Source organism: Rhinatrema bivittatum, unplaced genomic scaffold, assembly GCF_901001135.1.
Source record: "Rhinatrema bivittatum unplaced genomic scaffold, aRhiBiv1.1, whole genome shotgun sequence".
NCBI classification, from domain to species: domain Eukaryota; kingdom Metazoa; phylum Chordata; class Amphibia; order Gymnophiona; family Rhinatrematidae; genus Rhinatrema; species Rhinatrema bivittatum.
Window position 1 is genome coordinate 35,702 of NW_021820738.1, and position 14,794 is coordinate 50,495.

The 14,794-nt window shown below is 39.1% G+C and overlaps 1 protein-coding gene and 1 long non-coding RNA gene across 2 annotated transcripts in view; both read left to right on the plus strand.

Annotated features, from left to right (window-relative positions):
- Positions 1-14,794, plus strand: part of LOC115082055 (atrial natriuretic peptide-converting enzyme-like) — a gene marked incomplete at its 5' end in the record, with an annotated part of 217,134 nt that overhangs the window by 33,268 nt on the left and 169,072 nt on the right. The window contains one exon of the mRNA XM_029586317.1: positions 8,916-9,029. Coding sequence (XP_029442177.1) covers positions 8,916-9,029 — 114 coding nt within the window. The remainder of the gene's footprint in view (positions 1-8,915; positions 9,030-14,794) is intronic.
- On the plus strand, positions 543-5,837 carry LOC115082054. The gene is made up of 3 exons (XR_003854063.1): positions 543-2,119; positions 3,395-3,533; positions 4,141-5,837. It is a non-coding gene; the product is annotated as an uncharacterized LOC115082054 (long non-coding RNA).

The window sequence follows — 14,794 nt, forward strand, 5'->3', positions numbered from 1 at the left end:
CAGTACAAGGCAGGATCAAGACAAGGAGGCACAGCAGGGCAACAAGGCAAGGCAGAACAACGAGGTTCAGAGAGATAGCAACACACTGCAAGGCAGGAGGACCTCTTGCTGAAGCGCTGAATTGCTGCACAGCTTTTCCTTAAATCTCCCGGGCTGGCTGACATCATAAGAGAGTGCCCGAGGAAAGTTTCCACCACAGGACCTTTAAGATGCATTGTGTGGCACCTATGCACGCCCTGGAGGCCTGGGGCAGGAGCAGCATGGTGGCATCCTAGCCACATTGGCATCTGAGGAGCAAGGCATCAGGAAGCGGCTGGCAGGGTACCGTGGTGAGTGTGGCTGGTCAAATGGCTCTCCTGCCACCGGCCAGACTTTACAGACAAAGACATATGCTGCAGATTCATGCACTGTAGCAGAGTAATTTGGAAACACTTGACTCCCTGAAGCACAGATGATCTTGAAACACATCACTGTGCAGGGTGCATTCTGCATCCTTCATATAAATAAATAGGTACGTTAAATGGGACAGAGGATTATAAATGTAAGCAAAGGGGAAAAGCTGTGTATCTCTTGCTGTTTTATCTGCTTGTTCTTTAAAAATAGTAACTTAATATGAATTTGACTTTTAACAGAGCCTTTTCCCCCAATATTTAAGTAGGAGAAACTTCATTACTGTACATATGACCCAGTGCAATTTTCTGGAAAGGCCAAAAGGTTAGTGAAGTACGGGAGATTTCAGAAACATTTATGCACTGCTGTCTCTGCTGTAACAGAGGACTGCTTCAGCTTCTTTTGTGTAACAGAAATAGAACGTGGGATGAAAAGAAAGCAGTAACTATGTGGGTGGTTATGGTTTTTTCCCCTAAATACTTTTGGGGGTAGGACATCACTGTTTTGGTGCAGCATACTGTATGTCTACTGTGTTCCTGCCAGTCACTGATAGCCAGACCTCTTTAATAGCAGAACAGCACAAGGTGTAGGGAAGACAAAGCATGAAAAGGTCATGTTTTTACTACCTGCTGTATATGCCAAGTAAATTATGCATGACTGAATTGCTTACATAGAAGAGTCGCCAGATGTCTTAACAGCTTTGAGGCTGGAACAAAATGTGTTGGCCAGCAAACCTAACACAGGAAGGGTAAGAAGGAAAATGGTAAGAGCTGCGGACGCTTCCAGTAGGGAAGTGATGGTCTTCACTCCAGCATTTCACATTCATCAGGTGTCAGGTTTTGTGCTTCTGTAATAATTACCTCTGGTTTTCTTATTTGTGTTTTGAAATTTCTGCCCTTCAAAGATTTGGGTACAGCAGTGTACCAAATAAATTAATAGTAATAAAAAAAAACAAAGGATCATGGCCAGTGCAGAGGAATTATGAACAAAAGGCTAGTATTGTGGTTATTTTATTAACTTTACCTGAATGAAAAGCATTTTTAAAAAAAAAATGAACTTTTGGTGTCATTATCTATGTAAAAATCTGTTTTCAATGATCCTAAATCAGTTGTGCTACATGTCTTTGTTTTGATCTCACAGTCAATTACTTACTTTTAATATTCTAAGAAAAAAATAGACAAATAAATAATGCAATAACTAGAAAGTTGCTGATTGCTCCTAGCAGTTCTTTAGCATGGAGTGATCATTATCATCATCCAACAGAAGAACCTAAAACTGGAGCCCTAAAGATATAGAACAGCTTCTGGTAAACATGCGTCTTATGTTATGGCTACTGAAATGAATTCACTTTCTCTTCACCATCCTTAATCCTGACAGAGTTCAGTGAATGTTTTTGCAGGAGCAGGTGTGCTTTCACGACTTGTATTTTTAATTTTTGCTGTAAAAACAAATAAAGAATTCACCCTGCAGGAGCGCCAGTAGGATCTTCTCGCAGCAATACCGTAAATGTGTAAGCCTTGGAGAAATGGTTATCGCAAGTCTGGACACCAGATGGTTTGGTCCTACAATTCATTGGCTTCGCTGGCAGAACAGATGAAGCATGTGTTTGGAATCTGCTGCCTTCTCACAGGGGGACGCTCTCCTGTCTACTGAATGGAAGGTTTCAGTGGAAGCAAGCTTCAGGCCACTAAGCGTGAATCAAAAGGAAAATACACAAAGAGGCCTTCAGGTAACCTCAGCTCGAAGGGTTTTTGTATTCTGTCAAAGACCGCTAAAAATAAAAGGATGGAAATAACTAACTTCAGAAATGTATTCTTTTACATAAAAAAGAGGCCTCAACTTCCAAAAACATCAGAATACCTTCTCAATAGAAATACAATGTAATATTTCTTAGTTTCTAAAAATGAAACTGAATCTCTGCCAAGAGATTATTTAGAAGAATAAAATAGTTTATCAGCTGGGGCTCATAAAAGGTAGCAACTGTTGTAGCTAAATGATAGATGAGTAAAGATTAGATTTGGCTTACCCAAATTCAGCTTTTATGGTCAAAAGTTATTCATTAATTTTTGGCAAAGAATCACATCCCTTGTTTAAAGATTTGGCTCAGAAGTTTGCATATCTTAAGAAAGTCATGTGAGAACCAAGTGCCATGTTAGGAGTGGAGACATCTGCAGACAGAAGACATAATGATGACACTTGTGTCTCATGCCCCCGTTGAAGTCACTAGGAAGGCGCCCTTTCAATCAGCTCCTTCAGATATAGTATCACACCAAACTACGGCCTGTATAAACCTTGAGATCAGCAAAGTTGGTCATAAAATAGGAAGATCACTCACTCAGCAACACATGAGAATGATTACCACAGCTCCATCATTGGTAGACCAAATGGGTAGGAAATTTATCACTATCCTACCTTTAGTGAAATCGTTTATCATATCAGCCGGATTAAACTGAATGCATAGAAGAATCTCATGTGTTGCGCCTCACGTGATTTTCATCATTGCCTGAATGGGCCACTTAATGGGAGTAAATGGGTTAGTTTGTAATCTGGAGGCTAAGGCTATCTCTGTACCTCTAACTGGTATTCTGCAGCCAGTAACTGGACTTCAAAGGAGTTATGGAGAATCCTCCTGCCAATCTCTGTAAGTACTTGTCTTTGATCTGTTATGTTTCATCTAAGTATTTCTATTCCTTTATTTATTTATTTATTTTTATTTAACATTTTATAGAAACCGCATCCCTGACCCAAAAAGGGATGCCCAAGGTGGTGTATGAAAGAAACATACATAATCATGAGACTACACAGTAAAATAAATAAAACCACACCTCATCCTTAAAAAGTGACATGACTAAGGATGAAATATAAGTGAAGGATTATGTACTGTCTGTGAAAGCTTGTAATAATAGTCAATAACTAGAGTTAAAAGTCATGTCAGACTTACAATGGTTAGATATTTAAGTGTATATTGAATGATTTGATTTTCCTTGCTTTTTTTTTTTTTCAGACCAGCATAGGGCAGAGGAAGACATTGTTACTGTTGCTTGAAAGCAGCCATAGCACCCTCATCCAGATATTGTCAGGAGGACCCAGATTCATATCTCATGTCAGGGGAAAGCTATGGCTTATCATTTTATAGCCGAGCAGTGAGTACAATGTTTTTGCTATTTCACATGCTGGCATGGCTCTGTGTGTGTGTATGGCCATCAGTGTGAATTCATGTGCTGTCTATGGTACATGCTTATATGACAGCATGGTTACTCTTTTAGTTATGTGCATATGTGTCGCATGTGTGTATCCAGTCAAGCAGCTGCATGACCAATCTGACTTTCATGTTCTAAACAAGATGCATGCATGTGTGTCATGTGCTAATGTCAGGATGAGTGTTCTCAGTCAGTGTTCTTCAAGGTGTGACTAGCTTGGTTATCTTTGTTTGCAGCACTATCAGATGTCACTGGTTACAGTGTTGTCAACTTCTATAATGCTCTGATTTCTACTATCCTTTTATGATTCTTTACTGTATTATTGTATGCTTTCTTGGCCATTCCCTTCAACTGTCTGTTCTGTCATATTATCTGTTGATGCAGTGTGAGCTGTTGATGTTAGAAAGGTTTTTTTTAAAATTGTAAATTGTCTTTATTTACTGTAGTAAGAAATGGCAATCAATCAAGTCAAATAAATAATAATAATAATAAAAATTCAAGAAGGAGTTTAAGTATGGACTCTCTTATTTATTTTTCTTTTCTTTTGCAGCCTCACAATGACACGCTGTTTTTGCAGTTACAAGTACAGCAACAGTAGCAGCAGGAGGAGAGAATGATCACCAGCAGGCCCAGGAAGGGAAGAATGTAACCTAACTATTTGTTGCATTCGGCAACTCGCAAAGCCCACAGACGCCCCAGCCTTCCTCCTCCAATGTGGCGACAAGGCACGCCGCGGCCTGACAGCACGCCGCACAATGCTCGCGGCAGGACACCGCTGTTCCTGGTGCTGCTGCCCTTAGGGCATGCGCACACCGACTGCTGGCAAATTAAAGGGCCAGCGGTGGGAATCCACCAGAGGTGCCTCCTCATGACCTCATAGCCTCCTCAGTATACAAGGCCTTCTTGGATGTCCCTTCAGCACCTTGGCAAAAGATCGACTCCATTGGAATAGTGTTTTGCCTCTGCGTTCTTGGTTCCTAGTTCCTGCATCTTGTTTCCTGGTTCTTGACTCCTGCTGTGTGTTCCTGAGTTCCTGTGTCCTGTTCCTGGTTCCATTGGCAGTCTGGTTTGTGTTGAGTTCCTATCTTCGTAGTCAGTCTTCTCCTTGTCTATCTTCAGCATTCTGTCCTCCTCCAGAGGTCCTTTCTCCTTCTTGCCCTCCCTTTCATTCCTTTTCTTCTCGAATTGGACTTCTGGCTTGACCCTGGTTTGGACATTGATGCTGCTTGACTTTTGCCTGCCTCTGACCACTGCCCGTTTACGGTTTCTGACTGAACTCCGCCTGCTACCGACTACTGCCTGAACCATGATTCTACGTGAACTCTACCTGCCTTTGACCACAGCCTGTATGACTCTATCCGCCACTTGCCTTGACCGCTGCTCATCTCTGACTCTGCCTCTTCTCATGATGGCCTGCAACATCTCCCATATAATGGATCTTCACCGCCACAGAGGCCTGCACCTAAGTCCAGCTGGCCTTGCCACCCGAGCGCTCAATCTAAGGGGAACATGGGCTGGTATTGGTGAAGCTTTTCCTGCAAACAGTGGAGACCTGCAGGGCTCCTCCCTGCAGGTTGTGCCAATTCCACCTCGGCCTAAGGGTCTATGCCCACAACACTGTATTCCATCACCATTATCAAACCCTCAGTAGTGTCCAGGAAGTGGCTAAGTGGCTTTTCCCTGTCCTTTTTTTAAAATGTTATTTGTATATCTAGTGTATGATGTCAGTTCTTTTATTTATTTCTTTAATCACATTATAAACTGCTTTTTTTCTATAAACTGTAAAATTACTGATAAATATATCAAATAATACAGTTAACAGACAGAAAATATAACTAACAATCTAACTGGGTCATTCATCAAAATATGTTATGGTATTAATGCATGTGTTAGTGTTCATAATGCATGGTATGAATGCAAATTCTTTTAGAGAGGTGGAATTTAGTTACATGAGGGGTATTATTGCATGGTTTTAATGCCAGAAATAACTACACCTTTTTCCCTGGTGTTAGGCTGTGTGATATGCCTAAAATGGCCATAACACAATTTGTGATAAATTTTTGGAATTGCATTTTGTCTACTTTTGGGCTCAGAGAGAGAGAGAAAGAGTGAGAAAGCCAGAGCCTCTGGAGAAGGCATCACTGTGTACACCTATTTATATCTCTAAAGGAGGGTCATCTAATAGGTCGAGGTGAGGTGTTGGTGGTGGTTTTGGATTTAGGGGCCAGCTTGGCATGTAGAGTGACATGTATGAACAGCACAGTACACCTTGGTGAAGATTTGACATCATTTGGAGTGAGGAAAATCTCACAAAGATGAAATTTTGTACTGTGTTTCCTCACCCTAGCTTGATGGTACCCTGTTATAGAGTCCATCAAGCTAGGGTGAGAGAACATAGTAGAAATCTCATCTTTTTGAGACTTTCCTCACTCAAAATAACGTGAAATCTTCACCAAGGTGTACTATGCTGTTCCTATATCTCACTCTACATGCGAAACTGGCCCATAAACCCGAAACCACCACCAACACCTCACCTCGACCTATTACATGGCTCTTGATAGTTAGTCTCTCTCTCTCTCTTTCTCTTGCCGAAAAATAAGTTTACTGCAATGCGAAGCAGCAAGTTACTGCATGGTGCAAAAATTCCCATAAACATGCTCCTTTTTGTTATCAATGCATTAGTAACACTTTTTGATGATTCTAACTGACAGCAAGAAATATAGCATAAAATAAGATAGAGAAAAAAACTCAGCTCAGATAAAAAAAACAATTCAAAACAGAAGTAAAGGCAGCACTGGGATATACAAATGTCATTAAACAATTCATCAGGTAGTTAAGTATCAAAAGCAAATTTAAATGCTCTTTAAGGCATACAAGATATGCATATCAAACTGTAAACAGAGGTATGTGTGTGCTTTGAAGGGAGGTATCAGTGATATATGTGTATGCCCACCCCCACCCCTTTTTCAAATCTTTGGAGAAGTGTGCACTGTGGGAGATATGCATGTACCTGGACGGCTTTTAAAATCCGCGCGGCATGCATGAGCCCGACTTATTCGCACATTCCCTAATTCACCTCAATGTCCACATCAAAGTTGTGTTCCTAAAGAAAAATAGTTTATTTTAAAAATAATTAGTTCAGCAAGCTAAATAAAACTTTAGCATGATTTTATGCACAAGCCTTCAGTTCTTAATTTTGTTATGTTTATTTTATGCTTTATATTGTGATTATGTGAAGGCTATAACTTTGTGTTCTGTTGAATATATATATTCAGAATCTTACTTAATATTACCTGGGGATGTGTTTTAAGTCATCGTTGATATTTCTAAGCTTTGCTTTGATATTACTAAGCTTTGGTATTACTAAGCTTTATTGTGAAAATTATTTATATATATTTATTACTGTATCTTTGTGTTATTTATTGGTTAGTATTATGTTTTTTTGTTTTGTATTGTATCATATTTATTTATTATTATTATTTATTCAGTTTGATAGACCACTTATAGAAAAGACAACTAAGCAGTTTACAATTAAAAAACATACTTAAATTATTTATCTTTTAAATTATACACCGTGTTATTTTCAAGGAATTGCAGTTAACTAAATTAATAAAACTAACCTCTGCCCAATGACTGTCTCCTCCCAGTGTGGGTAAAACTCAGCATGAGATCAGATTATGCACATACTTTAACATGCACTGCGCCAGCGACAATTTTATAACAGCTATTTACCTACATCAAAATGTGTTTTATATACACAAAGGGCTATGAATATTCAGCCCATACTCTATCTTTGTATACAAACCTTTTAACACATTTTTTCAGATCAAAGACACAACATATTATTTTGTACTTGTTTTGAGAAAATGACTCTGAAGTTTTAATCAAGTTGAAATTAGTAAATAAAGTTCAATTTTCAATGTACTACTTATAAGCCACATTTTCCATGTTCAGTGCATTAAACACATGACAGCTATTAAGATACAATACAAAGATAGTCATTAATTAAAACACTAAACAATAAATAACATACAAAATCCAAATAGCATTTTATAAATACAGATAAAACAGCCATAGCACAGGTCAAATAATGAAATTCTAATCTAACCAACATAAAATTACATAAGACTCAGGACAAGCCTAATTATCAGACAAAATCCACTAGTGAACAGTTTACCCTCAGGATAATAACAGATATAAAATAGCAGCCATTCATCTAAGACTCTAATTCAGCCCAATATTAATGCTACACAGTGTACACACACCAAAATCTACCACCATGCTAAGCGTCATTGGTCTAATTTCTTGAATGCCTATTGATTGTGTCAATCATGACATTTAGACCAGCTATTATTGTTTTTTCCATGGGTAGCAAACCTATAGGCTTTAAGTGTGCTTTACTAAACATCAAATACACTGTGAAAGAGTGTTCAGATACCTAAGGGTTAAGTATTAAACATTTTTTTCCTTTAATATTTTATGGATGTTATGTTCCTAGTCTGCTGAAGTGTTTTGTAGGTTGCATGTAGTACCATTAACTGGACCAGGGTAAGAATTCAAACGTGAAGCATTTGAGCTTTTGACTATATTCTGCAGGTGTGACTATAAGGCTTAAAGAAAGAAGTGCATACAACTTAAAAGGATTTGGTAGAGCAGAAAAGATGTTATGTGTTGATTGGATTAGCATCATTTAAAAGAAACAGTCATGTGAACAGGGAAGACTTTTGTTTACCGCAGGGACTTTATAAAACTGGTGTCTAACTCTAGGTCAACTAGAAATCATTATCAACCAAGTAATACATTTCTTCTCGATTTTGGTATGATGCTAGTAAAGCCTATTTTGTGAATGATGTAAGAGCAGTGTGAGTATCTTGTGGAAACCATGAATTTGTTAACCAAGAAGGTAATTTTAAAAAGAATTTCCAGGGGTGAAATCTGCTATTTGGGTAAAAGTATATATATAAGACCTGTATGTGTGCATTTTCATTCAACTTTGAATGAGGTGTTGCAGGGGGCAGACTCTGGGTATAGTTTTTTTTACATGTATAATTTTTGATTTTAAAAAGTAAACATAAAAATTTTCATGGCAAAACCACCTGCATGTAGCAGCAGGTGTAATTATGTACAAATAGTTTTGCTGGAGTAATTTTCAAAGTTTTCTTTGAAAATTGTTGTAACTTGTGCATGTTACAGCTTGCAAATTTATATGGGCTGTTACAAAATTATCCCCTATATGACAAATTCAAAGCATATTTGAAAACTTAATATATATGAGGGTCTTCTCAGCTTGCAAAACTCATCCATATCTGTTTCTTCTCCTTTCAGTGGTTTGTGGAGGACAGGAGACTTTCTTGTGTGCCACTGGAATCTGCATCCCAAGGAAATTGTTATGCAACGGCTTCAATGACTGTGATGACTGGAGTGACGAGGCACATTGCAGTACGTCAGAACCTTCACATACTTCTGTCTGCTTAAAATAGAGGGGCTTAGAAATCTCATCAGTTACAGTAGGATAGCATATTTCTGTAGGATTTATGTATATTTCTGAAACCATTGAGTGTAGTAAGTTGTCTCAATACTTTTGAGTTTATATTTCATCATGCTACTATATTTGACTGTTAGTACAGAACTACATGTAAATACAAGCATAACATAATATAAGCCAGTAGAACTGGCTTATATTTTTGCTATAATCAGAGCTCCCGGTTTTTTACAGCAGATGTTTTCAAGATTATGTAGCAAATTTGCATAATTTTCCATAAAAATTCATACTTCTGCTATCCAAAAAAGTGAATTTTTATTGAAAAAAGTTCATTTAGTTCATTTTTAAATAATATTTAATCTAAACAGAGCAATAAAAATGATTGGAGAGATGGCACTACAGGTTATGGATGGCATAGAGTCAAGCAGAATAAAAGTTTCACAGGAAACAAAGTGTACTCTGGAATTTTTGTGAACAGAAATTCCAAAGGTAAAAGGGAAGAGTATAGTAGTGGTGATATACTACCTCCTGCCTGTCCAGGATGAGGAAACAGATTGTAAAACCTAACAAATATTAGGCTAGTACAATGGCACTGTAATAATAATCGGAGACTTTAATTATCCAAGTATTGATTGCATAAATGTCACATCAGGCATGCAAGGGAGGTAAAGTTTCTAGATGCCTTCATGCAGCAGTTGGTCATGGAACAAACCAGAGGGGTTGAACCACATTAGATCTAGCTCTCAGTGGAATTCAGGATCATTTAAAACAGTCATGATACCTGAAGACTGGAGGGTGGTCACTGTGATGCCAATTTTTAAAAAGGGCTCCATAAGTGATCCAAGAAACTATAGACTGGTGAGTCTGATATCAGTGTTGGGCCAAATGGTAAAACCTATTCTTAAAAACAAAACTATTAACTACGTGGATAGACATGGTATAATGGGGGAAAGTCAACATGGTTTTTGCAAAGGAAAGTCTTGCCTTACCAATTTACTAGATCTTTGGAAGGTGTAAATAAACATGTGGATTATTAAATAAAGGTGAGCTGGTTGAAATACTGTATTTGGATTTTTAGGAGTCATTTCAAAAAGTCCCTCATAAAAAGTCTTCTCAGAAAACTGGGGGGTCATAGGATCAGAGCAAATGAACTACTGTGAATTGGTAACTGGATAAAAGACAGGAAACAGAGGGTAGGACTCAATGGAAAGGAGGGTCTAGAATGAGGGGTCATGAGATGAGGTTGAAAGGGTAGGCTCAGGAGTAATCTTAGGAAATATTTCTTTAGTGGGCAGTGGATGTGTGTGACAGTCTCCCAGTGTAAGTGGTAGAGAAAAAAATAGTATCTGAATTTAAGAAAACATGTGATATATATATAGGGGATCTCTAAGGAAGTGATGAGAATTATAATGCTAAATGAATTGGATGGATGGGCAGATTGGATGGGCCAGACAATCTTTTTCTGCTGTCATATTTTTATGTTTCTATGATCAATTTTTAAAATGGAAAATGGTCATTAGTGGAGTCCCCTGGGGTCTGTCCTTTTAGCATATTCATAAATGATCTGGGAAAGGAACAACAAGTTAGGTGACCAGATTTGCAGATGATACAAAATTGTTTTACGTTATTAAAATAGCAGTGGATTGTGAACAACTGCAGAAAGACCTTGTGAGATTAGGAGATTGGACATCTAAATGTCAGATATAATTTAATGTGGAGAAGTGCAAGGTAATGCATGTAGGGAAAAATAATCCTAGTTACAAGTACATGATGCTGGGTTTTGTGTTAGTAGTCACTATCTAGGAAAAGGACCTCAGAGTCATTGTGGACAATACCTTGAAATCTTTGGCTCAGTGCAGAGCAGCACTCAAAAAGGAAAATAGAATGTTAGGTATTATTAGGAAATGAATGGAGAACAAAACTGAGAATATCATAATTTCTTTGTATAGATCCATGGTGTGACCACATCTTGAGTATTATGTGCAGTTCTGGTCACTTCATCTCAAAATAAGATAAGCAGAACTAAATAAGGTACAGAGAAGGGCGACCAAGAAGATAAAAAGAATGGAAAGCTTTCGTATGAGGAAAGGCTAAACAGGTCAGGGTTTTTCATAGAGATGTGCTTTCATTTATCACGAATTAGGCAATTTCAATGAAATTGTCTAATTCATCCTGGTTCGGGGGACCCGAACCCCGAAACGGATTTTCCCCGAAGTTTGGGGAAAATTCATTTTTCAGGTTAGTGCGAGGGGGAGGGGCACATTTATTAAAAAAAAAAAAAAAAAACCACCCAACCCTTCAATTTTACTTTATTACAACCCCCCCCCCCCACCATCCCGATCCCTTCCCAAGACTTACTAAAAGCCCTGGTGGTCCAGTGGGGTCCCGCGAGTGATGTCTCCCTCTCGGGCCATCGGGCTTGCCAGGAATCAAAATGGCACCAGTAGCCCTTTGCCCTTACCATGTGACAGGAGCTACTGGTGCTTTTGGTCGGCCCCTGACACATGGAAGGAGCAATGGATGGCCCGCGCCATTTTCTAAGAAGGTGCTGGCCGTCCACTGCTCCTACCATGTGACAGGGGCCAACCAATGGCACCGGTAGCCCCTGTCACATCGTAAGGGCAAAGGGCATTGGTGCCATTTTGATTTGTGGTAGGTCCGACGGCCCGAGAGGGAGACATTGCTCGCGGGACCCCACTGGACCACCAAGGCTTTTAGTAAGTCTTGGGGAGGGATAGGGATGGTGGGGGAGTTGTAATAAAGTAAAATTGAAGGGTTGGGATGGTTGTTTTCCGATTCATTTTTTTTTTTCGATTTGTTTTTTGGCTTTGTTTTTCCCGATCCATACCGCCGAAAAACAACCCATGGGAAAACAAAATTTTCCCATGTAGCGCCCGAACCGAAACCCAACCCGACACGGAAAAACGAAGCTCATTTCTAGTTTATCTGCCTGGAGAACGGATGGCTGATAGGAGATATGATAGAGGCCTATAAAATCATGAGTGGGATGAAACAGGTAAATAGGGAATGGTTATTTATCCTCCCAGACAAAATTAGAACTAGGGGATTCTCTATGAAACTAGCAACTGGCAGAATTAAAATAAATTGTAGGAAGTATTTTTTCACTTGGCACACAATCAAGTTATGGAATCTGTTTCCAAAAGATGTAGTCAAGGCAATTAACATACAGGGTCATTTTTCAAATGGCATTAGGGCATTATTGTAGGGTTAGGGCTGTAACACCATAATGCATGCATTATTTTTTGCATCTCATGGGTAAAGTGCATTTACACATATAAAACCAAATTTTAAGCATAAGAACATAAGAACATGCCATACTGGGTCAGACAAAGGGTCCATCAAGCCCAGCATCCAGTCTCCAACAGTGGCCAATCCAGGCCATACAAACCTGGCAATTACCCAAAAACTAAGTCTATCCCATGTTACTGTTGCTAATAATAGCTGTGTCTGGCCTGGGCTTGAGCTGAGCCCCAGGCATCAGAAACAGGCCTCCATCCAGATCCCACAATTAGTAATAAGAACATAAGAAATTCCCATGCTGAGTCAGACTAAGGGCCCAGCATCCTGTTTCCAACAGAGGCCAAACCAGGCCACAAGAACCTGGCAAGTACCCAAACACTGAGAAGATCCCATGCTACTGATGCCAGTAATAGCAGAGGCCATTCCCTAAGTCAACTTGATTAATACATTTAATGGACGTCTCTTCCAAGAACTTATCCAAACCTTTTTTACACCCAGCTACACTAATTGCACTAACCACATCCTCTGGCAACAAATTCTAGAGCTTAATTGTGCGTTGAGTGAAAAAGAATTATCTCCAATTAGTCTTAAATGTGCTACTTGCTAACTTCATGGAGTGACCCCCTAGTCCTTCTATTATCCGAAAGTGTAAATAACTGATCCACATCTACTCATTCAAGACCTTTCATTATTTTAAAGACCTCTATCATATCCTCCTTCAGCCGTCTCTTCTCCAAGCTGAACAGCCCTAACCTCTTCAGCCTTTCCTCAAAGGGGAGCTGTTCCATCCCCATTATCATTTTGGTCGCCCTTCTCTGTACCTTTTCCATTGCAACTATATCTTTTTTGAGATGTGGCACATGGCACCCTTCGATAGTGGTGCCTATGGCCGTGACCATATTGTCTATAGGCATGCCACAGCTCTGCAATGAATATTCATGAAATATATTTTTATAAAGCGGTCCTAGTGACAAATTCACAGAGTTTGATTATCCTAGAAACCAGATCCATCTGTGGTCCTTGAGGACGACAGCTCAATTTTTAAGGTCTCTCAGTTCTAATTATATAAGCAAATAATATTCATATTTTGCCTTTCCTTTTGGAAATTCTGAAAAGAGAAGTTCATACTGAGGCCTATATATTAAATTGCACCAAATTTCACAAAGCCTAACAAATGTATGCATTTGTTAGGCTTAGGCGAACAATTTCCCTTCATATGCACTATGGGATGGCTGAGCAACTTTCTTAGGCTGAAGGCAGAAACCACACTGACTTCTTAACCAATATACTTTATTTACTCTTATCAGCATACAACAGAAAGATTTGCCTCCAGCAGTATTACTCAAAGCTTCAGTTAGGACAGCAATGTATTCAGGAGCTGCTTTCTCCTAGAGACCTGGGACTGGCCTCCTGACCCCAGCTGGGCTCTGACTCTTATCCTGCCCAGCAGGGTCCCACCCAGAAAGCTCTTTCTGCCCAGCAACTCTCTCCCTGTATGGGATTTAAGGTGGACCAGGTGTCTAGCCTGGTCCTGCACAGGTTAAGGAGGGGTAGTAATGTAAAAAGTGGATTTTGTGAATATTTATGACTTCCCGTGGAGTAAACTTATGCATATAAGTTCACTCTTGCAAAATGTTTATACAAATTCAAATTTAGGGCCTGATTTACTAAAGCTTTTCTCCCATTCTGTCTCTGTGGGAAAAATCCTTTGCAAATGAGGCTCTTAATGAGCTGCTGCAATGGAAATTAATGCAAAGCAACTCAATTATATTAGCAGTGCTAAACTATGCATGAAAAGGCTTTCACAGATATAGTTATTATTTTCACAAACTTGTGCTTAGTAAACTTCTATACATAAGTTTTTTACTAGGTTTATTTGCATACAAGACAGCAGAAACTTTTCAGTTGTGAAATCATGACATCTTCATGAAATTCAGTGCATTTTAGTACAGTGGTTCTCAGTCCAATCCTTGGGACACATCTAGGCTATAAGGTTTTCAGGGCATCTATAATGAAAATGCATGAGACAGATTTGCATGCACTGACTCCATTCTCATGCATATTCATTGAGGCTATTCTGAATTCCTGATTGGCTAAGTATGTCCTCAGGACTGGGTTGAAAACCACGCTCTAAGGATATTTAAATATAGGGGAATTAGCATATGTGGTAGAGTTGGGGGAATTAACTCAAATGGTAATATTTATGCTTAGCATGCAAGAACTAGCAGGATTGATGCCTGCATTATCCACAAAGCTTTTCCAATACCAAATATTTGAACTACACTAAGCATGACATGTAATTACATCTCTTAGAGCTCTAACTCTCTTTTCAGTTGCTACTACCCTTAACAGAAGGCATGGGGTAGATTGCATGGAGCAGCAGTTACTTCTACTCTTAACAGAAAGCTTGGGATAGCCTGCTCGGAGTGGCAGTTGCTAATACCCGTAAAGCAAATAAAAA